This window comes from Astatotilapia calliptera, chromosome 20, assembly GCF_900246225.1.
Source record: "Astatotilapia calliptera chromosome 20, fAstCal1.2, whole genome shotgun sequence".
NCBI classification, from domain to species: Eukaryota; Metazoa; Chordata; class Actinopteri; order Cichliformes; family Cichlidae; genus Astatotilapia; species Astatotilapia calliptera.
This window is the reverse complement of record NC_039321.1, coordinates 25005972-25030007: the sequence shown is the minus strand read 5'-3', so window position 1 is coordinate 25030007 and position 24036 is coordinate 25005972. Positions and strand designations below refer to the sequence as shown.

General features: G+C 41.4%; 2 protein-coding genes across 4 annotated transcripts in view; both read left to right on the top strand.

The window, feature by feature from the left end:
- LOC113012890 (kazrin) overlaps positions 1–11748 on the top strand; it is a 182402-nt gene extending 170654 nt beyond the window's left edge. Inside the window, exons 7-12 of one of the 3 annotated variants that reach the window (XM_026153314.1) lie at positions 6307–6443; positions 6844–7014; positions 7348–7431; positions 8485–8674; positions 10211–10347; positions 10736–11748. In XM_026153314.1, coding sequence (XP_026009099.1) covers positions 6307–6443; positions 6844–7014; positions 7348–7431; positions 8485–8674; positions 10211–10347; positions 10736–10906 — 890 coding nt within the window. In that variant the 3' untranslated portion in view covers positions 10907–11748. Of the gene's footprint in view, positions 1–6306; positions 6444–6843; positions 7015–7347; positions 7948–8484; positions 8675–10210; positions 10348–10735 lie in introns of those variants that run through there. The other 2 variants (XM_026153316.1, XM_026153315.1) reach the window with 2 other exon arrangements.
- A 4557-nt stretch (positions 11749–16305) lies between these two features.
- Positions 16306–23530, top strand: LOC113012891 (kazrin-A-like). The gene is made up of 7 exons (XM_026153317.1): positions 16306–16593; positions 16707–16825; positions 18902–19133; positions 19428–19529; positions 21241–21407; positions 21503–21644; positions 22247–23530. Exons 1-7 carry the CDS (start codon positions 16330–16332, stop codon positions 22403–22405), a joined length of 1185 nt encoding a protein of 394 aa, XP_026009102.1. The 5' UTR covers positions 16306–16329; the 3' UTR covers positions 22406–23530.
- The last annotated feature ends 506 nt before the right edge of the window (positions 23531–24036 follow it).

Here is a 24036-nt window from a genome sequence, read left to right as displayed (position 1 = left end):
AATACGAAATAAAGAAGAGGTGAACGCTACTTTTCAGTGCATTTGCACTCCAGTTATTCTTCATTTTCCTCTCTGCGGTCTCTTCCTTTATCTCCCTCTCTGCCTTTATTTGGTGTGATGCCCACATCGTTTAAATGTTAAGGCCTGAGTTCGCTTCCACTGTGAACCGGGCTTTGGTGTGTGAACGCTATAATTGTAATCGAGGGTAGTTGCCAACCTTTTACAATTGCAGGTTTTGTTATGATGTCCATGGGCACTCAATTCAACCCAAGAGCTGCATTTAATGCCCCTCACACAAATGACAATGACCTGATTCATTTTTGCCAATCATAAAGCGGTGTTACAAAGAGAAACTAAGCCCCAGCTTGGTGAATGCAACCAGGAAGTTCTCAAAAGGTGTTTATACGTTTACGCAACTCTCATTTCTCATCAAAGTTTGGTTTAATGAAGTTTCAAAGTGGAGTTGGCCCTCACTGCTGTTTTTAATTAGCTATTTTCACTTTGGCTATTACTATCACTGAGGGACTTCAAGTCAAGCCAGAGCTCATATGAAAGCAGTAGACAGCTATGTATCATCAAAGCACAGTCTGCCGGCTCTGTTTAGTGTCATTTCACGCTACACTGTACTTAGCTTAGCTCTGTCCTTGACTACAAGGCCTCTTTCCTTGTTAGGTGTTAAAACACCAGTGCACACATACAAAAGCACACACACTCTCAGCACCACTGAATCTCTTCAGGTTTCAGGTTCAGGTTCTTGACCCGACGACCTTTAAGCAAATAAGGTTTTTCTTAACTAAGAGCTAGTGGGACAGTCAGAGCTTTTGTGACATATTTCCTCAAATGCACCTACACCTTTACAACTTTTTATCCAGATAGTTTTGTTTAGCTTGCACTTAAAGGTCCTGGGTGTGCCCGGGTAGTGGGGATTTATGCTTAAGTGGGAAATCTACACCATTGCTATGTTGTAACCACAAGCCACACTGAAAACGTATGATGTAACCTATGGCATAACTCGATGTGTGCTGGTGTAACGGCACATCGCCTTGACGCAGCCATCGATTATCGATTCCACCTGTGCGTTTCTAGCTGTTTTTTTGCTGCAGTCTTTGAATTTATCAGTGAGAGAATAACAGTTATTGTCTCAATAATATGTACTCACAAATGTCAGCAAATTCCCAGGGGGAGGTTGCTGAAACTGTTGGAATAGATATGAAAGAATCCCAGCACATAATGCACCAGTACTAGCATAAATGCCCGCATAAATGACATCAGCCACAAAATCTATGTGATTGGGTGGATAAAGGTTGTAGTAAAAAGTGCACTGAGTTTTCAGTTATAGTAGAAAAGAGCTCTATAAGTACAAGTCCATTTAAAACTATTACATTTACAATTAAGTAAGAAACCTTGTTTGGTTCATAGAGGCCCATTGTGTTATTTAGATGTATCTTAGCAATCTGTCAGTCCTGTATGTATCATGTATTCTTTCATGTTTGTTTCATGGGGAACAGTTAAACTGTTAGAGCCTGTGTCTTTCTGTCTGTGACGACAGCATCATAAACCCAGGAATACTGTTGCTTGAGTGGGAAGTCAATTAGCTCAGCATGAAAGGAAATGTACTCAAAAAACCCTGAGGTCACGAGTTTAAGTCATCAGTGAAGTATATATTTTTTTGCTCATTCTTTCTCCTGAGGATGTTTTTTTCATTTTATTCCAATCAGTAAACATTAGAAAGCAACTCTTGAATACAAAGCTTCTCTTGCTAGAAAGACTAGCAAAGAGACAGCCTTCAAGAAGAACCTCAAACCAGTTGAACGTCCAATTTGGAACTTTTTTTTCACCCCAAACAACAGCAAAAATCCCACATCAACAGTTAGTCAGTGTTGAAATGTTTGCTAAATGCTGAAATCTTTTTCCACAGTAACATTAGACTGCTTTCATGTTGAATCCACCGACGACAGATTTCTCTCCCCTGGTGCTTAAATAGCTTGTATGTCTGATCTGTTTTCATTAGCTACCTTACAAAGGTCAGATGTCTTCTCCGCAAAGATGTCTGATCCCACGGTAACACGCCTTGCTTTACAGCGAGGATTGTTAAATAATGCCAGTGATATCAACGCCACACAGCCCCATGAGTTTGTTTTTACTGAGGAATTGAGGAGGTGAGTGCACTGTGCTGCTCTGAGGCTCCTACATCATTATTCAGCTGGCAGATTTAAAATCCCAAACCGCGAACAATGGACTCCCTCCAATGAGCCGATGTCTCTTTTGTTCTCTCCCAAAATAATTATGTTAAGAGCTGACTAAAAGCCTGTCCCTTCTCTTTAGAGTTGAAGTTATACGCAGTCTAATGTTAATGTAGCGATCGTCATTTACAGAGGAGCGCGTGTTTGTGTTTTAGCTAAAAATGCTATCCAAGGAACTTAAGCTTAAAGGTCACAGCACAATCACAATTTGAAATTTACTGATATCCATTTTTTTTAGAAGTGCTGTAGATTCAGTGTATTTTTTGCAGACTTCCATCACTTAGAAGTCTTCCTCAGAAGAAAAGGTGATTGTTAAGGGTGAGCTGGCAACACATAGAAAGGAAATGTTATTTGTCTGTAATCCTGGCTTAAATCTTGTTATGTGAGCCACCATAGATGGGGCACAGCAGATAATGAGGGATGTTATTTAACCAGAAGGATGCAGTGAGTGGGATGTGAAAAACACACCACAGTAATCGGTGCAAACTGTGTGAGCAACAACAACATGGCTGAGGTTGTTTTTTTTCCCCCTCTTTTATAATCAAGGGTGATAAAGTCTTGCTGCCTCTAGAATTAACAAGAAAATATTCATCCTTAATGTGTAATATTCATATAGCTTTGAATTACAAACAGCTCACCTGGCTTCACCAAGAGGTTCAAACTATGCCTCCCAAGATTCATAAAGCTCACCCATTAACTTGTTATATGTTGTGTGATTGTTCCAACAAATGCCACTTTATCTTGTCACAGCGCTAAGCAAAGAGGCTACTTTTTAAATCTTGCAGGTGAAAGAAGTATCCATTTTTTTCCTATTTAACTATCCACAAGAAAGCAAATATACATAGTTTGGAAAATGTCAAAATATTCCGTTCTTCCGAATGAGGGGGGGAGGGGGAGGGGGGTATGTATTACACAGCCAGTCAGTGCTCATTATGATAATTTGAATGAATTGTTGTCAACATGCTAGAAACAGACCCCAAATGTTTTCATCCTAAAAAACGGGTTGCACTCCTAATAAGGTTAATAACCTGCTCTTAGCTATTTTTAATACTGGCACAAGCTCCCTGAGGAGTCCAGTGTTTCTGTCTAGCAACCAGTGACTTGGCTCACTCATTAAGTCTCTCAGTAGCATCATAGAGGAGCCCGGCAGACAAAAGCTTTTAGCACACTCTAGTAATAGATGTTCACATTGAACTACTTGAAATTGCAAGGACTCGGGTATCAGAAGAGCCTTTGTGCCGTGAGTTTTAAAAATATATATATTATGTAGAAAGGGATGTTGTAATCAGGTGTTTGTGATTTTCCACATTGGGTTGGACTTTTTAAGGGGAATGTTTTGCAGATGTCCTGATTCGCTTCTTTTCTGCTTATACAGGCTGACATTTCTTTTTGCACAAATACAGTTTTCTCACAAAGGCAAACATTTCTTTTGATTTTAGGCAAACAATTTGCAAAGCAAGTGCTAAACATTTGTAAAATGCAGTGTGGGCCAAAGAAAAAAATCTTTCTTCAGTGCGAAGGATTTAGGTGCCTTTTTAAATACAAAAAAAAATAAATGTTATTCTTGGCAACAAGTTGCTTTGTCGGTGTTAAGAGCATAGCTAGACTGAAGGTTTAGGTTTGAATTGCTAAAAGAAGGCTGTGTAGTAGTGTTCATAGTGGGCCTGTAGCAGCATCTAAACCACTTCCCCAGGAAAGCAGCAAAACACAAGAGGGAAGATAATGCAATGCATCAGACTAACAATGTAAGGTACTGCTGGGTATATTTTAGTCTGGGAATGTTTTGTTACTCTGGAGTCAGACACCTGTACTGAATCTACTGCACTTTGACAGGTTCAGAGACATGCTCTCTGACTTGCACTTTTTGTGTGCAGGGGTTCATACTACTGCAGGATAATGACCACACATTTCAAAGCCTTGAAAGGACTACTTGATCACCAGAGAAATCCAGGGAGTGTTGGCTTTCTGTCCACAGATACCTAACCATAACCCAGCTGAACATTTATGGGGGGCCCTTGAAGACTGAGAATGCAAAATGGGCTGGAATAACATGCGTTAGCAGGTTTAGCATGTCCTTGCAAATCAAGTAGATGGACAGTAGGCATACTAAGGTATTGGGAAATCAATGTAAAAGTTGAACTTTTAACTCAAACCCATGAATTAATTTTTCCTGAGTGATATTGGATTCAAATTATCTGCTATTCAAGTACATTCGCAGCAGTCAGCGAATAAGACAGATGCTTGCACAGATGTGTATCATTTCTTTATGAAAAGTCTCTTAAACTGCTTCCTTCCCGTGTCATCCTCCTCCTCCACCTCCACACACATTAGCTTCAATTCTGTATGGTTCCCAGGTGGTTCTCTGGTTGTTTCAACTGGTAATAATTCTTGGAGGCTTGAACTGAGCAACAGAGTATGTTAGTCATTAATATGTCTGTCAGCAGGAGTGCTTCCCCATCTCTCCTACATTCGTGCGTGTAACGTAACAGTCTGAGCCCCCGGAGCACAATTGTATGTTCAAAATGTTCATAGGTAGGTCAGAAGCAGTAACTAACAGTGCTAATATGATTTGCAAGTGTGAATGAACCCGTTCAAAGAGTCACAGTGAGTGCTTTCTTGCATCCAGCACCAGGAGGGTCGCTGTTGCCAAACGATCACAGGTGCAGGATGTGAGGCAGCAGAAGTGTTTTTGGCTCATCTCAAAGACGGCTTTGATTTCACTTCCTGAGGCAGGTGCTGGAAGGTTTCCTGTTTCTCTTGGTCAGTGAAGGATGTTTTTTGTCTTCATTCGCCAGCTAATGTGGTCTGCGTATCCCTTTGGCTTGGGGATTCCTCTGGTAAGAACAAGTGAAAGGGAGAGATATGAAAGGATGACGAGGGCGGTTGAAAAAAAAAAAAAACAGAGGTTGAATCTGTCCTTCATTTCCGCTTGCCCAAGCATGTTCGCCAGACACAACTTGTGACTGTCACGCAGTTAACCAAGCCGTGATATAAGTTCATTACTGACACACAGCTGGTTCTGAAGGGGAGAAAAAAAGAGGGCAGAAAAAGGCAGATGAACACGTGATGAGAAGTACTGTGCTTTTAGGAAAAGCAGTTTGATGTGAAGAAGACAAAAGTAGAAAGATGCAATATGAATAAATAATATATAAATAAATGATGTATTGTCAGTTTCAAATGATAGCTGGAGGGAACCTCGACTTTAAACACCTCTGAAAAACAATCTTGCACGAGGAGGTAAAAAAAGATCAAGAGGAAGCAGGAGAACAGGCAGATGCAGAAGAGCAAAAAATGTTTGTCTTTGAGAAAATTAGAGCTTCTCTGAATAACCACTGTGAACCATATTCTTTATCATGATGCGTGGGTGAGCTGCCAGAGGATTAGAAAGAGTGTGTGGCAGAGAGAGACGGGGGGAGAGGAAAAAAAAGGGACTCAGTCTCTAACAAACCCAGCAACAGAGTGCAGACTGACATAAGGGTTCATGCTTGATCCACCTCTCTATCAACGTATAGTCAGCGGCAACAGCAGGTGTTTTTATTGTTATTTGCTTCAGGAACAAACTAACAAATCAGGAAAAGATTTGTTAGTTAGATTAAAGAAGACTCCTTAATGAAGACCACCTCTTAATGTGCAACATTCTTCATGGCTGTGTCAAAACATTAAGAACAGCATTAGACCTTAAAGTCTTTCAAGTCAAGCTTGTCTGCAATCCCAGCACCACCCATATCAGCTGAAAGTTCAGATAATAGGCTCATTATCGGATGCTAAACAGCTTTAGCCTGTCTATATTTGCTACACATCTGGAAGCCTCTTTGCAACCCACATTTACCCCAGCTCCTACTTTATCATGTTGTCTGCTCTTGATCACCTCCAGTTTTCACCACATGCACGTTGGTAGGATGGGGGAGGTCCACGAACATGGACATAAAGCCACTTATAACTTACTGTAGATAAAACGGTAATAATCCTCTGAACTCTATTGTTTGTCACACTGTAGATTATGACTAAATAGAAGTATGTAAATCTTCAAGTTATTTGACCCTCCACAAACTCTGTCTTCCAGCCATGAAGTCGGACCGTAAGCGTCTGAAAGCAGAGAAGGCAGACCTGGTGAATCAGATGCAGCAGCTTTATGCCACATTGGAGAGCCGAGAGGAGCAGCTCCGTGACTTCATACGCAACTATGAGCAGCACAGAAAAGTACGGCACCCGTTTTCTAACAGTATAGAGGCACACGCATCCATACAGACCCACTTTTTCTTGTTTGTTTGGTTTTTTTGTAGTGCATGCTCTAATCTGCTTAATTAAAAAGACGGTTGGTTACAAAAAAGGATGTTTACAGTTTAAAAAAAAATGTTTTTGTGGTATTTAGATTTAGATGTTGGTGCGTATGTGGTGCCACAAGAATATGTCATAGTAAGCCCAACATCTAGAAGCACTTTTTTTATTCCTGTCATCTCAGGGTAAAAAAAAAATCAAATGAAATATTGAAAGCCCTAACAAGGCAGCACAGAAAGAGCCACTGCCTTTCTGTTTGAATCGTTCTGTTTAGTCGTGCTTGATGTGTGAACCAATCCATCAGGATCTGTGTGTCTACTAGGAGAGCGAGGATGCAGTAAAGGCGCTGGCCAAAGAGAAAGACCTCCTAGAGAGAGAAAAGTGGGACCTGCGGCGGCAGACCAAGGAAGCCACGGAGCACACGGGGATGCTGCGGTCCCAGCTTGATCTCAAGGAGAACCGCATCAAGGAGCTGGAGGCTGAACTTGCCATGGTGAGAGAGAAAGGCAAATGAGGGAACTTGACAGGCAGGTAGTGAGTCAGCACTGCATTACTGGCTTTTTATAGGCTCCACTTTCTGGAATCAGATATTTAGGAACATTTCTAATGTTAGAGTTCCTTTTTTTCCTTCTAAGATAACAATGTCGACTGACTAGTCAAAGAAACAAAGATATTGCACAAATAGTTTGAGTCCTGGTTCAGGGATATACAGTACATCTCTTTGGTCACTCTGCACTGTTTTGCCTAAACTGCATCTAATCAAAACACGGAAAGCCTTTTGAATGTACAGCATAGCCATCATTCATGTCTCCAACCCCCCCACCAGATGAGTAACTGTGTCAATCAGAGAATGGAGTTCCGGGTGTTTGAGCGCCTTGTGGACAGGGACTACTCTCCTAGGGTCATGGCGGTAAGACAGGCCCCAAGATTTAAATCTTTCCACTCCTGCCCCCTGTGGAGTTTTCTCCTATTTGTGACCTGTTTGTTGCTTTGGAAAGCCTCTTCCTGCTCCTCAGATGCACGTTTTTCATTTAGTGTTTTTAGTTGTTGTTGTTTTTTAAACTAACCCTCAGCCCACCCTGACTGATCCCAGTAATCCTAACATCGGTGGTCCCACAGATTTCCACTGTAATCGATCGGAATGTGTTTCAGGTCTAATTGAACGTTGAAATGCTTGGGGGAGGCAACAAAAACATCAGTAGTCTGACAACTAATGATTACATTGAAGGTTTGGGATTGTATTCTGTTTTGCATGACAGAGACTGTGATTGATAACCGTTTGACTGCTGGTAGACGGAGATGATTGCAGTGGAGTTGATTGTGCTGGTGATTTGCAGCCCGCCGCCGCTTGGCATGATGATACGATTCGCACAATAAGCAATAAAAAAAACATGTCAAGCATAATCAGAAAACATGAACACAAAGAAAAAGGTTTTATTGACACAAAATAAACATGCACAAACACAATGTCCAAGGCTCCAGTACAGCTCATTGTTACTCCTGCAGAAAAGCAGCGACAGAGCAAATATGTTCATTAAAGTTATAGAAAAGCTTAATTGTTTTCAATGTCTCCATTTTTTATTTTCTTTTTTTGCACCCCAACAACACCCCCAGCTTACACCGCCGTGGATACAAACAACCAGCACCACCTCCAGATATTCTGTCAGAGCTCTCAGGAGTGGTAGCAAAAGATTTCACAAACAAAAGGAGAACAAGAATATAACTGCATTTTTAATGAGACAAGCGCCACATAACGAGCCCAGGGGAGAACTCGCATATCTGCATGCGCTTAGAGACTTGTAGTAGAAATCTGAGCACAACATGTATATGTACACACACACACATGGGGAAAAAAATAGAGATTTACCAGCCCACTCAAAAGTGAGTTTGCTGAAGTGAAGAATTTTGATTGTGGCTCACTGTGCTCTCTGACTGATGACTTCTTTCCGTCTGCCTCCTCAAGGCGAAACAGTCGCTAGCCACCCTGACCAAGGATGTGCCCAAGCGCCACTCGCTGGCCATGCCCACGGAGGCGGTTGTCAATGGAAACAACCAGGAGTGGGTGATGCAGGCCGATCTCCCTCTGACTGCTGCCATCCGACAGAGTCAGCAGACCCTCTATGTCCACACGGGGCATCCCGCTGACAGGCAAGGTAAGCCAGCAAGGAGCACCAATAACACCTTCATCCTGCACATGAGCTGACTGACATGAGGCGGTTTGACCATCATTTACCCTTTGCATGCTCATGTGAACCTGCTTCACACACATTCACTCCTACCATCTGCTTAGTATGACCACATTGTTGCCCGACGACGACGTTCCAGTTGTGACGTGTCATGCGCTTTCTGTATGATTTCAAGTGCAGATTTCTTGTTTTTGGGGGGGCTTTACAGCTTCTATGTGTCTTTGCTGCACACAAATGTTTTCTCTGCACTTGACAGCTATGGCAGCTGAGGATCAGCTGTGTGTTAAGAACCTATTTGTTTGAGGTTTGCTTTAGTTTTATGGAATTCAAACAGTAACTTGGCCCCGTTTTTTAATTTCATTTACATTTTTTCATTTCTTGTTCGTACCTAATTTTTCTTGGCCTCCTTTTCTACTTTTCAGCTCCCTCACAACATTTTCCGCAGTATCCTTTTGATTTGAGTTACACACACCTCACGAGATAGAGAAGAAACAGCCTCTCCTGTCACAGCTCCCGCTCTGTGCGGAGACGTTCATGGCTGAGACGCATTGCAGAACCACATTTTTAAAAATTCAAAGCAAATGTCTTTTCTTATTTGGCTCACTCACTTTGAATTGTGTCACCGCTAGAAAACAGTGGTGTGTTTTTAGCAAAGCGGCCAGCACAGTGCCGAAAACCCTTCTGCAAAACAAGATGGTCTGGTAAATTCAGCTGGCACTCAGTGCTCATCCTCATGTGTTTCAGTGCAGATGTCTGCACGAAGGATTGCAATGATATGTGTTATCTAAGCAAAATATGTAGGCCAAATAGCATGTAACAAAGAATAGGCAAGTTTTTTTGGGGGGGGGGGGGGGTTGTAATACAGAAGTTCTATCATTATGGGAGCTGTAGAAGAAACGTGAGCCATCAGTTTGAGAGGCTCTGCTAAATTTAAAAGCAAGAAAAAAGCAATGAAAAGAAGGGAAGTGTAGCAGTGTCACCTCCTGCTACCCTAAAATAGAAAGCTCTGGACAAATTAGCCTCATAGCCACCAGAGTTGGAGTCCATCTCAGTCCTTTCAGAGGTTGCTTTTAAAGGGCAGTTATAGGGTTCACATAGGTTGCTGACTAATTGGGGACAGAAGCAAACATTCCCCTCCCCCCAAATAAAAAAAGAAAAACAGGAAAAATGTGTGAACAGTCACGAACCCTAAATTGCTATGCAATTGGTTGCACTGTATGTATCAGTCTCACCGCTGCACGCACACACACTTTCTCAAACCTCTGTGAAGCTGTTTTCACTGTTGCTTAGCAACTGCAGCTGATTGCAAATAATTTCAGGCTTTTTGGTTACAGACTTTTTTTTTTCTTTTTTCTTTTTCAAAAAGACATTTTTATTTAAAGGCATCGTGGCGTTATTTTAAAGAAAACAGATTTTTTTTTTGTCCCTGTTCTCTACTTCTGGTACACCCAAACACCCAAGAAAGAAACAAGCCTCTTCTCTTTTCCCTCTCGCCCCGTTTAGTGGCTGCCGTGCGGGTGAGCCCGTGCCACTCGCGCCAGCCCTCCATCATCTCCGACGCCTCTGCGCTGGAGGGAGACCGGTCGTCCACACCCAGCGACATCAACTCGCCGCGCCATCGGACTCACTCCCTCTGCAATGTAAGAGCTGCCCACCACCGCACCCTCCCAAGTAGTCGCCACACTGTAGTAACTGTTGACTTGCCCTTTGCTGCCCGGCTGCTGTTGTTTCCTTCCACCATCGTTCTGGCTGAATCCATGTCGTCCTCCCCCCCCCACCACGCAGTCTGTTGTGCACTCACTCGCAGCAGTGACTTGAATTTATGTGAAAACCAGCTGTGGTTGTTTGAATAAGTGCATGCCTTGGCACCATGTCAAGTGTCACTGTGTGTTGTGATCTTTATCTTGTGGTCTTTATCGCTCACTCTGCACCCTTACTTCACCGACTTCTCTGGTCTCTCATCTTTCTCCCATCTCTTCATCTCCTCCTTCTCGCTCCCTCTCTCTCTCCTTCTCTTTCTTCTTTCAGTCCCTAGAAGATCTGGAGGAGGCGAAGCGTAAGAAGAAGAAAGAAAAGATGGGGCTGGGGTCTCTGTCGCGCGTCTTCGCCCGAGGAAAGCAACGCAAGTCCCTCGACCCCGGTTTGTTTGATGGTACTTCAACACCTGATTATTACATAGAGGAGGATGCAGACTGGTAAAGCACACACGTCCGAGTGAACCACCTGGAGAGCCTTTTTTTGGCAGTTATCAGAGGACAACGTTGTATTGCCCAAGCGCATGCGTGAGAGAATGTGCGTGTTTGCGTGCGCGTCTGTGTGCGTGTGTGTGTGTGACGAAAGCGTGTACAGATAAAATAATGTGTGTACCTTTTATGTAGTCTCACATGCACGCATGCTTCGGTTTGTATGGGAGCGAGAGTGTGCGCGTGCTTGTGCCACCCATGGTCAACGGCCATGTCAGGAGCCGGAGGCGCGTCTTGCTTCGCTGAAGTGTAAACCTAAAGAGCAAATTGCACCTGTATGTATGTATGTATGTATGTATGTATATGTACAGCCCTGTAAATAGCGTGGAGAGTGTAATACAGCAGCAGTGTGGACATGTCATGTTGTATCTGCCCTCCAAAACAGCTGTGTTATCTGATCTTTGAATTGTTCTCTACATTTTTACTTTTCTTTTTTTTTTTTATTGTTTTCACTCAACTGGAAACTTGAAGGACTGCTGTACTTGTAAATAACAGTTGATGTGCACTCTGTGCGTGTAAATGTCTCCTTGTCCTGAATGCCTTTTTGTTATTTTTGACACGTACTCCCCGCCGTCCCTCCTCCCTCCCTCCCACTGCCTCTTAACTTTATCTCCTCCCTGTTTATTGTCCTGCCTGGTCCATCCCCTTCTTCCACACTGCCATGATGAGAACAGTTTCCTGTAGGCGGCATGCAGACTCCTGAAATTCACCGCTGGGTCGGTTGTCGGGTGCATATCCCTCAACCGCCGGAAAAAAAAAAAAAAAGTCTGTGCAGAGGCAATCCTTGATGTTTACTTAGAGAGACTTCAAAGAAGCTGCTATGAGAGGAATTAACTTTCTATGCAGAACAGTTTGTTCCCCTGCATTTTGAAGCCAAACAGGAAATGTGAGAAATGTGTTTTCTATCTCCTCAGATAGAAGGTACATGTGTGACATGCATGCACGTAGCCCCGGTCCCTAAATCATGCATGCCTGGTTACCCCACTACAAAGAAAAATCTCTCCCTGGTTATGTTTCCGAAGAGGTGATAAACTGTTTGCTTTTCTTTTTAATTTAAAAGAGAGGTTAGTTACTGATTTCATGTTCATTCATGATTTTGCCCCCATTTCAAATTAATTGATAAGATTTGTAAACTTGAACCTTTGCTGTTCAAGGAGCGCTCAGCTGAATGCTTAAGATCTTAACATCCTGAACTGCGCACAGTTTCGTTTTAATCTGCACCTGCAGGGCTTTTTATGCGAAATTACATTTGAAATATCAAAGGTCAGCAAAGAAAGAAAACTGAACATTACACTTTGAATTTTTAAATATTATTCCACACTATTTGCAAGGCTTTGTGCCTTTTTATCTCTCTTTGTTTTTTAGGATCTAAGCTGCTTGTATTCATTGGTGTATGAATACTGGGAGCAGGATTATTCTGGGAAACGTTAAAATAAGAAAGCTATCATCACAAAATACATAGCATAAACACCAATTATTCTTGCGTTGCAGGTGTTCAACTGACAGTCAAAATATTTCTAGACCTCTGGAATTAAGGGCGACTTAAGAGATGAGCAGAACCTCAATTAAGAGGTGCAGAAATTACATGAACTACAATTGAAGGTTAAAAATCAGGATTTAAGCATCCCAATCAAGCAAAGGCGTACCTTCTCCCATGACCCCATGACCTCAGCAAAAATTCCAATGTAGAGTTCAAGCCATAGCTGGGAAAAGGAAAAAATAAAGCAATTAACTTTGGACTAAAGGTTAATGGCATTAATCCGAGCAAAAGAATTTCCACAGACATCACGTTACTTCCGATCTTTCATTGGATCGAGTCGGAGTCTGCACTGCCACGCCCCAGGAAATCTTTTCTCTCCCTGATATTAAACTAACACTGGGTATTTGTTGGCCTCGCCTGAGACACTAGAGTGCCAGGTTACCGTGGCGTGTCCACGTATCCAGTAAGGAGATCGTCCTTTACATTTGAGTTCACAGTTATTGAATTTGCAGGTAAATCAGTAAGATAATTCAGAGATGAGTCACTATGAATCAAATTGTATGTACAGGAACAACGTCTCATGTTGAAAAAATTCACTGAACAGTCAGTTAAATGTATAAAATCTATGCTATTTTATCTTTTTTGTTTCATTCAGCTAATTTTTATGATCCTCTGCTGATGGGGAAACAACATATCAAGAGAAAAAAAACATTATGTAATTTTATCTTTTGATCCGTGCTCTGTTTTTGTTTTTTTTTGTTTTTTTTTTAATTTCCCACGTATATTTTACTTTTTGTAAATGAGATAACATTGCAGAAATGAAATGAATATTATTATTATTAAAGAGTTTTATTTAAAGTCAAAGATGTAGGCCTCGGTGGAGGACTTCTATTCTGAAGCCCTGAGATGTTTAGAAGTGGATCGTAGCAAACTTTTAAAGGCATGGCAACAAAGTTACGCTCTAAAGAACTAAATGAGAAAAAATAAGATTATTTTAAAATAAAATAAGTAATGCTTAATTTCCACGTGGCTCTCCTCTCTTTCCCTTCATTAATGTTCGTGTGTGTGCGTGTTCATTTGTTGTGATATGGCTCTAATCCAGATTTGTCCTGTTATGCTGGAGGGGACTTACCATTTTTAACATGTGCCTTAGTTTCCCTCAGCCCTGCAACTCCCATCTGTGAGAGGACTGCATCCCAAAAGCTTCCCAATGGCCTCCTTTCCTCTCTTTTCCAATTTCAACTCCTCACTAAGCCAAAATGAAAATTTCCTCTTGTATTATATTAGAATCAATAATTAGAGAAAAACAAAACATTGGTGCAGAGGAGATGTGGCCATGTCATATTGTTGAATCTGATCTCATATGTGTCAGCACATGGCATCAATAATGTTTTGCTCTGATATGACTCCTGACCTCTAACACTGACCCCTCTTGTCTGACCTCCATCAGACTGTCGACACAGTGAGGTGACCCAAGAAGCGATCAGTCAGACTCAATGGGACCGAGGTGCACCAGTTCCTGTGGCTTTAAAAATGAGTCGTGCTGGGTTGCAAACTGTGTTTGCAGATGTCTTTTAATTCCTAACATCACAAAAACAACACCTTTGGAGTTAAGCACTTCTTCAAGTTGAATTTAGCTCTAATGACAGGGATTTGGAAACAGTTGAGTGCTAACAGATACACTAAAATGCATTTGAGGGCTTTTTTCTTTTATTTCCTGTATACTCCAACAGTAAAGCTCCATACTCAGTGTCACTGGCTCAGAAACACTGGCTGCTTTTAATTTTGTGCTGAAGTATAGTTTGGGGGAAATTCACTGCTAAAATGCTTAACATAAATCTACAAGCAGGGGTGCTCATCATAGCTTTGCATGGACTATAAGAAGACTGGCTGTGACTTTATGGATTTACTATACAAGCTTATTTATAAGCCTTCTCGTCTGATGCACGACAGTAAAGCATAAGCATATTTACCAAACATTAAATGACTTCTTTAATATTCTTTTAATGAATTCAAGCTGAAGCTACTCCTTGATTAACTGGAAGACAGGAAACAGACTGTATGTACCTCCATATTTATCATTCAGACATGAGCATTGATTTCCTCATCTGCCTCTCAAGATAGCAAATAATCTTATTAATCAAAATGCCAAACTGTTACTTAAAGGGGCCTTGTAGTTTATCTACTCTATTTATCCTCCCTCGAAGCAGCGAAGAGCCACCATGGGTGATGTCATCCATTCAGCTGTAATCCATTTGTTTTTCCCAGTCATGGTATCAGAAATGCTGCTATATTATAGCAATAAGGTCTATTAAACGAGCTACCGAAGAGCACACTTAAGGCTCAGTGTCTCGTCTAAAGTGTAGTTAAAGGAAAAGCAAACAATTCACTGTGGTTTTTATAAAACATACAAAACTTACCTCCTCTCATAAAGGACACAAAACTCTTTACATAAATACCACACCGTAGCTAGCTCTGCTTTCACTGATATTTCCTTTATTAGGACTCTGTTCGGAAGGAAAAACAGACCTTGTACGCAGACCAGCATGCATCTTTGACCAAAAGAGCAGATCTATTCAACTTAATATGAATTGCTCTCAGAAGGGCACTTAGAAGTGTACGGTCACTTCATGCATCTCTCTTCGGAGAGCACATGAAAGCATCCAGGTTGAGATGAATTACCGAAGGCGGATTTAATAAAAATCAGTTTACTCAGACCCTCGAACCATCCAGTCGTGAATCTCCTTTGAGTAAACACACAATGGGCATAGTAAAGGCTGCCAAAAAGTAGGGTTTCCATGTTATTTGCTAGAAGTGACACTTAGGTGGAGGGAACAAAGAACCCGTTTTTGTGTAGTTTGTAAAAAGAATCTTGAACTTTCTTTTCCTTTAAAAACAAACAAACAAACATAAAAAAGCAACCATGGATGTGATGATTGGAGTGACCATCAAGGAGAACAGTCATGTTACCATGGAGCTGTCATGTGGATGCTTCTGTGCAAGGCTTATTAGGGTCACAGGAGTTTTGGTTGAAGTTCATTCATTCACTCACTGGGTAAGCCTGTAAGTATGGCTGTATTCTGAGTGCTGAGGGTAATGTTGAGGTTTTCAGAAACTATGGAATAAGACAGGATACTTTGAAGTATTTCATTTGTATCACAAGATTTTAAAAAGGGAGAAAAACACAGTAAGTGCTGCAGTAAGTTCTTGATGAGCATTTCATGATGCTGTACCAACATCTGAGTCCAAACCTGATACCAGGTTGCCACCCGCTGGTCGGGGGTTAGTTAAATGGCTTTCACATTTTTACAATGAAACAAAACATGTTCTCGGCCAATATTTCTTTTCGTTTGTGACTCCACCACTTGTGAAATACTGAGAACTTAAATTTAACAATAATTTTTGTTAAAAAAAGGCAAAATATTTGGCTCAGTTTAGCGTGGTAACATTGAAACACCGCGGGGAATTATTCAGGCAGTGCTCAAAGTGTCAGGATTTACTCACAGTCGATTATAACATTGTGAGAGAGACGTGCTTTTAATGCATCGACATTTCTCATGCATCTCCTAATTGCATGTTTTAATATTTCCACAGAGCTGTTAGCTGCGGGCTAATTTAGACAGATGAGTCATGTTAATTCAACAGCTCAAACAGCTGCTGGTTTAATGGACTTCTTAAGTGAGGAGCTTGTTTATAAAAGCTGCAACTTTGTTTACAGCATTACTGGCAAACGCTTGGCTTGCTGTCATGCAGCCAAAAGCTTAGGATGTCGTTAAAAGCTTGTTTGTTCCCTCTTCCCCTTAAATGGGCTGATTTGATATGAAACTATATGTATATATTGTTGTTGTTGCAGCACATTAACGTTGTTGTTGTTTTTATTTTATTTTTCATTGCTCACAATGCTCACCTCTGCTTTCACGCACAACCACAACCGCATCACCCATTTGTCTACCCACCCAGACTCGGATAGCCTCTCCAGCCCCACTCGCCTCAGCCTGTCAGACGGGTCAGAGGACCAGCTCGACCGTCTGCAGCAGGTGGAGCTGGCCAGGACAACGCCCATGTCTCTGTGGAGGGCAGGCACCGTGCAGGCCTGGCTGGAGGTTGTCATGGCGATGCCCATGTACATCCGCGCCTGCTCAGAAAACGTCAAAAGCGGCAAGGTATGGCAACACCTCCAGGTTTCTACATGCTTCCATATTGTTTACTTTATAGCACTCTCGGCCTGAATGGCTTAACCTCCTGTGAAGTGTTGTTTCTTTGCTTTTTTTTGCAGGTTTTACTGGGGTTAACGGATGAAGACCTGGAGCTGGGTCTAGGTGTCAGCAATTTGATGCATCGTCGGAAACTCCGCCTGGCCATTGAAGATTACAGAGATGTTGAGAACGGCAGAGGGTAAGGAAGGGCCATAGTGGTCCTTATTGTAAACTGCCTGTTACTTGATGGCGTATGGGGGCCACCTGTCGGTGATTTATTGTACATGCATTTACCTAATGCATGAAGGATCTCGTTTCTGGCTTTTTACCACACATGAAGTTTAAACAAATGCAAGAGTCCCAAGGCTGTTACAGCTCTTGAAAGCTTCCTAAGGGCATGAAAGGCATGCAGGTCAGCTAAACTGAAGACTGTCTAAATTGTTCCTGTGTGAATCATAAACACATATGTGGCAAGTATAAGCTTATTTGTTTTAACCAATAGTTACACTGTATGGCAGTTTAGCCAAGTAGCAGGTTTAAGATCAAGGTGTCTGGGTTTTGAAATATTCAGTTCAGTAACCCTAAAGCACTGAAGAATTGCATTTGAAAAATTTAGCAGCAGCATGTCTTTCTCGAGTCAGTTTCCCCCCTCACTCTGGCCTTCAAGTGCAAAGTTTGAAGAATTCTCTGTGAAACTGCTTTATAGCAAAGAAATAATCCCTTCAAAAACTTTCTGCAGTGAGTTCCTTTACATATGTGATATTTAGGGCTGCATGTGGTTATCATTATCCAATAATCTAATCCAACTAGATTGATTGATTGATCAGTCAATTTTTGATGAAAGCCAAGGCAAGTTTATTTATGTGGCATTACACAATTGTTCAGCATGCTTTGTAAGATAAAAAGTACAATCAAAAGTAAAAGAGTAAAATAGAATAATAGAATAAATAACAATAATAATGGCACAGCTACCTGATTTGTTAACAGCAGTTGTGAACAATTTCAGCTTCTTTTTTAAAATAATAGCTACAGTTTGAGTAGATGATTTTATTGTCATTACACAGTTATACTTTCTACAATAGTACAACAAAATTGGACTACTGTCCTGCATTGGTGCTAAATGAAAGGCAAGCAGCAATCACAATATATACATAGTAACATATATGCAGAATGAAATATACAGTGTGTGCACTGTGTATTGCACAAGGCCCGGTGTCAGGTATTTGCATTGCAGTGCCGCAAGATCTTGTGTGCCCTTTTGAGACAGCATGTGCTGCAGAGGTACTTCAGGGAGGGAAGAGGGCGGCCAGTGATTTTTCTCGTGACGTTAATGACCCTTTGTAGTGCTTTCCTGTGTGCTATGGTGCAGCTCGAGACCCACACAGAGATGCAATATGTCAGCGCACTCTCAGTGGAGTAGCGGTAGAAGACAGTTAGCAGCAGCTCCCTCTTTAGGGTAGTCCTCCTGAGGCTCCTCAGTAAGTGAGATGCTGCTGGGCCTTTTTCATAACCTCCAAGCTGGAGCACTGGAGGTCTGCATCCATGTGCACACACAGGAACTTGAAGCTGAGCACCCTCTTCACACACTCCCTGCTGATGTAGATGGGCTCCAATGCATTATTAGTCATAGTTAATCTCTGGTGTTCTTCTACAGTGTGTTTTTTATCCTACCTCAGTCTGCTCTCTTCTTTTCTCCTCACCCCCATGGCAGACGGCTGCACCTTCCTGAGCCCACTTCTGCTGGAGATTTTTCCCTATTAAAAGGGAGTTTTTCCTTCCCAGTGTTGCAAAGTTCTGGCTCATAGGGGGTCATCTGATTTTTAAGGCTTTCTTTCTTTTATTGTAGGGTCTTTATCATACAGTATAAGGCGCCTTGAGGCAACTGCTGTTGTGATTTGGTGCTATATGAATTGAATAAAAATAATTGAGTTCAGCTCAGTAGTTCTTAAAGCTACATAATGTGTCCACATTAGCAAAAGTAACATGCTACTGTTTATCAGGTATGTGGTGAAGCATGTTCACAGTCTTATTTTAGTATGGTAGTTTTTAACCTGATGATGAAATCAGAAGAAAAATCAAGAGATGGCAAACTTATTATTATTATACCATACAATATGAATTTAGCAACAATCCATTCAGTGCTTGTTAGGAACTTCAGCCTAATGGGGGTGTAAGCTGGTCAGTACAATTCAAACTCTTTGTGGCTAAATCCCACACGTGATGATAAAAATGTGATTTCTTAGGTAAAGGAACTCTTCATGCTGTCTGTCTGTAGGCTGTCCAAGGCTGCGGATATGGACCACCACTGGGTGGCAAAAGCCTGGTTAAGCGATGTGGGTTTGCCTCAGTACTCCCAGGCCTTTCACAATCACTTGATAGATGGGCGGGTCCTGAACTCTTTGACACGTCGGGACCTCGAACGTCACTTAAACATCACCAAGAAGTTCCATCAGGTCAGCTTGCTGCTAGGCATCGAACTGCTGCAGTTGCTTCATTTTGACAAGGAGGTAAATGAGAAATGGCAGTGAGTACACTGATGGGTGACAAATTAAAGGAAAACAAATAACAATGAGGGGTTATAGTAAGGTGTTGGGGCTTGACATTGATTTTACTTTTGAGTTTACCTTTTATTGATTGGCAGTGATCCTTCCACCTAAAAGGATAAGTAAATGCAAACTGTAGGGGTGAAGGGTCTAGATTTTCAGTCTTTTAGTTTTGTCACTCCTTTGTACTTTGGGATGTTCACAGTAAAGGTGAAAATAGATCAGATCTGTAAAAGTTCTTGTTAAAATGGTTTTCAGGCATTACAGGCTCGCCGGGTACAGTGCGAGCACCACAATGTGGATCCTCTGGTATGGACCATGCATCGGGTCATGAAATGGATCAGAGATATTGACCTCAAGGTGAGAGAAAGTTCATCTTAAAATTCTTGAACACATGTCAGCCAATAGGTTTACAGGTCAAACTTGTATGCAAACAAAAGTATAGTTTTAGCAAAGTTAAAGAGTTTACCGTTACGCCATAACAAATCAGAGAGGTTCTGGGTCTGAATCTCAGAATGTCCTGGGTATGTGATAGTTAATTTCCAGATATTTGTGTTAAAAATACGCTGATAAAAGTTCATTAAGGTTTAAAAGTAGCTCTTTCGAGCACATATCTACCATCTATTTTTATGCAGAGGAAACACAACCTCATGTCATATTATGGAACGTACTTGTTAGATTACATCTGGTATGTTGAACATAAACAGAGAAAAAAACATATGCTGCTGCCCACATTGTAGATTGGTGAGTTGGCCTGCACATCTAAACAGGAAAATGAATATAGTCAGGGGTTAAAGTGGGATTTGGCAGGCAAAAGAACCCTAATATCAGCTGTTGTGGTAGTGTACGAGAAAATAACCACTATGAAATAAATTGTATAAATTGTCTACCAATTGGATGGTGGGCTGACTGATCCTCCCCAGTTCAAAGCATCCTTGGGAAGATACTGAACCCCAAGTTACCCCACCCCACACACACCCGATCCATCCATCTGAATGTAAAATAAAAGTGCTTAGGTAACCTCTGAATATAAAGTGATAAATGATGCATAGGTTTGTACCACTTGTCGTGTGTGATAAGCACCAGTGATGGATAGACCAATAAAATGGCCTTTTATGTGTTATTGTTTCCTCAATTTAGCCTCAAATTGGTTTAAATCTGGAAGATGCGCAGTGATGTGGAATAGTAACACCCTTCAAATGTCTTGAACCTATAAGGCTGTTATGAAAATGTACGATGCAGCAAGTAGAGGTATTTGTGTAAAAATGTAGTGAATAAAAGTAAAAAGTGGTGAGAAAAATAAAGATTCAAGTTATGTAATGACACCTGAAAATTCCACTTCAGTATCTTAACTGGGTATTTGTACTGCATTTCTTTTCTAGAATGAGGCAAAACAAGATTATACTAAAAACTTTAAAGAGATGGGTAAAGTGCTGTTTCTGTCAAGGACAAAATACAAACGAGAGAAAAGCAAAGCCTTTGGTGGGCAAAGAAAAGCGTTTAATCAATCAATAAATCAAAGCCAACCCTGTGTACACAGGTGAACCACTGGTGCTTAGTTGTGGCTCCCCTCAGCTTTTATACTCTCAGTTATAATTGCTAAGCTGAGTCAGCTGAGTGCATATCTAACCGGCCCCACAGCAGAAAGGGGGAGGCACCTGATTCAAGGAAGCAAACAGTAGGACTCTCAGACAATAAAACATGGCAGGCCTGCTGGGGCTGTAACAATACTGTTTTGTGTTGTATAAACGCACTACCACATAAAGACTGTTTGTTCTGTGCTCCATACCTCCACAAAGTGATAGCAGGTCTTTGCCATTTACTTTTGAACTGCTACCAGTTGATTACAACACCTGCCAGATTACAGCCTTTGTCCCATCACACTCCGGGTGTGTACAGATAAACATGTTTGGATGACGTCCGGTTAAACTCCTCAGGGAGCTGGAACTTCTACTGATATAGACAAAAAAATCAATATCAATATCCTCTTTGACTCAACCAAGAATTTTAGATCTGATGTTATGAACAAATAAGATTACTATTCTGTACTTGCCTTTTTCTGCCTATGCAGGAGTTTGCTGAGAGTCTCCTAAACAGTGGCGTTCATGGGGCTGTCATGGTGCTAGACCCCACTTTCAACACTGACACGATGGCAACGGTGCTAGGAATCTCCAGCAGCAAACACATGGTTCGCCGACACCTTGTGGAAGAGATGAAAACACTAATTGGCCAAGCCAGGTGACAGGAAAATTCACAGGGATGTGTTTTCTACTGTCTTTAATTACTATTTTGGCTTCCCCCGTCACACTGATCTTTCCCCATGCTTTCTGCAGCGTGGATGCCAAACAGGAATACGAGCATTTAGGTCTGGGGACACCACCTGTCCTCCTTCGTCAGAACTCTTTGGGCAGACCTCCCACCTCTACTGCCCGGCACACCGATGAAGAAGGCTCATTGAGAAGGAGGGCTGTGAAGGTGGGGAAAAAGTTCTTCCCTCAATTTTAGCCAGATTGTAGCGCAGAAGAGCTTAGTGTTGACAAATTACACAGTGACGATAATGAAGCTCTGCAGCATTACTTGGGTATTGAATATATTGCTAGAGCAGCCTGCAAGACATGTAAATAAGAAGGAAGATAGAGAGGTTTGATTGATTAACCAAATCAATTATTGATTATTAAATTAACTGTAAGTATAAGATATGTCATCAGGGGGACCACAACTAATGAGAAAGTATAGACTGTACATAAAAGGTGGATACCTGTACGAACCCTCCACCTGAGCATTTTGGCTGTTGCTGTCTTGGATTTATTTTTAACCCTGACATCATGACATCATCAACAAGGTGTGGATCTGAATGAGAAACCCCAGACACTGCTTTGCAACTATTGCAGCAAGTTGTCAGTCATGAAGTAGCTAAGCCCTAAGGCTAATTGACTCTAAATCGGGCAAAAATGTGCAAAACAGGCATCATGCTATATCAAGTTACACCCCAATTTCACTTTTCAGACCCAGAAGCTGCATTCATCTTTATACATTGTTTGTCATTTGTAGTAATGGATACATTGTTTCTGTTCTAGCCTCCAGCAGGATTTAGTCCCAAAGCTCGCAATGGGCGGGACTTGAGTTGCCATAGCAGCTATGGCTCCCTGCCTAGAGAGGTTCGAGATCACACTCCGCCCAGGGCAGAAGGAAGCCCCATCCGTGGTTACACCAGCATCGAGGTCACCAACGTGTGATGTTATCAGAGTTCTACCAATACCAGTCATTCACTTCATGACAATGTACAACATGGACATTTGTCATCCATGTGCACGCAAACATGGGATGGTGATTTTTTTTTTATCTTAAAATTAGCCTTTACAGGGCAGCTTGCACTTTGTAACAAGGAAAATGTTGTTTTTTTGTTGTTGTTTTTTAACAAGTTTCCTGTTTTTTGGGGAAGTTTTAGCATCTTTGAGGACAGTAAGCGCCCCTCCCCCAACGCCAGAATTAAGATGACTATGAACGACTCGAGCTATATATTTTTCTATTCTTGTGTGTACACCAGGAGGTAACTAACTGAAATGGGTTTTTTTCTTCGTTTTTTTTGACTAGTGAGGGAAATGACTGTTTGTCTTATACAGAGCACTTGATGACAAAATGTAAAAAAACAAAGTTTCATATTTCGTAACCGTGTAAGTGGCTCTTGTGTCATTCAGTTCTGCCATTTGTGATGCCTTGTCAATGTGACTTAGCATTAAAAAAAAAACCAACTTAAAAAGACTTGAACTGAATTTAAAAATTTTAGAATCTATGTTTGATAGTCATTTTTCATCTCGCACATTTACACTGTTCTGTCAAAGCATATGTAGCACCTCTTCTGATGTTTTATACTGTGCAGTAAACATAAAATATCTGTGCAATGCCAACAACAACAAAGAAAAAGATCGCTGAGCTGTGATGTGTGAGCGTGTATTTTTTTGTGAAAAGGAAAGTGCTCACTGAAATGAAATAAAGATGGTGTCTAAAATATATATGTGACTAGTTGCATCCATCAGAATATCAATGAACGCCAGAGTACAATCTGGGGAGAAAAAAGACATGTTGATGATGGGAGAAGGAGGGTTGGTCTCCCAATAAATTGCAAAGCTCCACTGCTCAGCACAAAGAATAATATGGCTGCCTGCACTATAAAGGTGGGAATAAAAGGAAATGAAAGGATCCATAAAGATCAGAGAAAAGTAAGATAATAATATTGTAGTGAGTCTCCATTGTTACAGTAAAAGTGTCACTGAGAAACCCCCCCCTCCCTTTTCCAAGAGGCAGCGTCCACTGTAACTCAAACAGTGCCCGCAATAAAATCTGCCATAACCTTGGCATTTTACTGATCTATTGATGGCATTTTGGGCAGCTATCATCCAGCTCTGCACTCCCTGTCAGACACGTTAACTCAAGTCTCAGCTGTGACAGTTCCTCGTGATGCTATTTCCTCCTCTTACTCATGATGACTCAAACCTTTGTACCATAGTTGCATGACACAGCACAAATAAAGACGCCCTCCTTAGGCTAGATGCACTGCCTCACTTAAAGCCTTTACTGTAATCCACCAAGGGTTGGTTGGTAAAGCCATTTTGTAATGTGAGACATTAAAAGATAATGATGAGGGAACTCAGTTACCTGCTTTGAAATATTTAGTGGACAAGGACCATTAAACTAAGATCAACAGTGGTTTTACTTGATGGGAAAAATTAAAATACTGGTATTTCTACTAGAGCTATGTCTAAGCCAGTGTGGTTCATTTGCTACACTCAAGCCTATGTAGCCATATAAATTAGTACAGTTTACAGTGATATTTCTCTGCCATCATATTTGATTACACACTGGCAGT

Bases quoted from the DNA above. Each gene is read 5' to 3' on its own strand.
- LOC113012891 (XM_026153317.1), top strand. From the start codon at position 16,330: ATGCTCACCTCTGCTTTCACGCACAACCACAACCGCATCACCCATTTG. The intron at 19,530-21,240 runs GTGAGAGAAAGT...CTGCCTATGCAG, and splicing joins TCAGAGATATTGACCTCAAG to GAGTTTGCTGAGAGTCTCCT. The intron at 21,408-21,502 runs GTGACAGGAAAA...TGCTTTCTGCAG, and splicing joins ACACTAATTGGCCAAGCCAG to CGTGGATGCCAAACAGGAAT.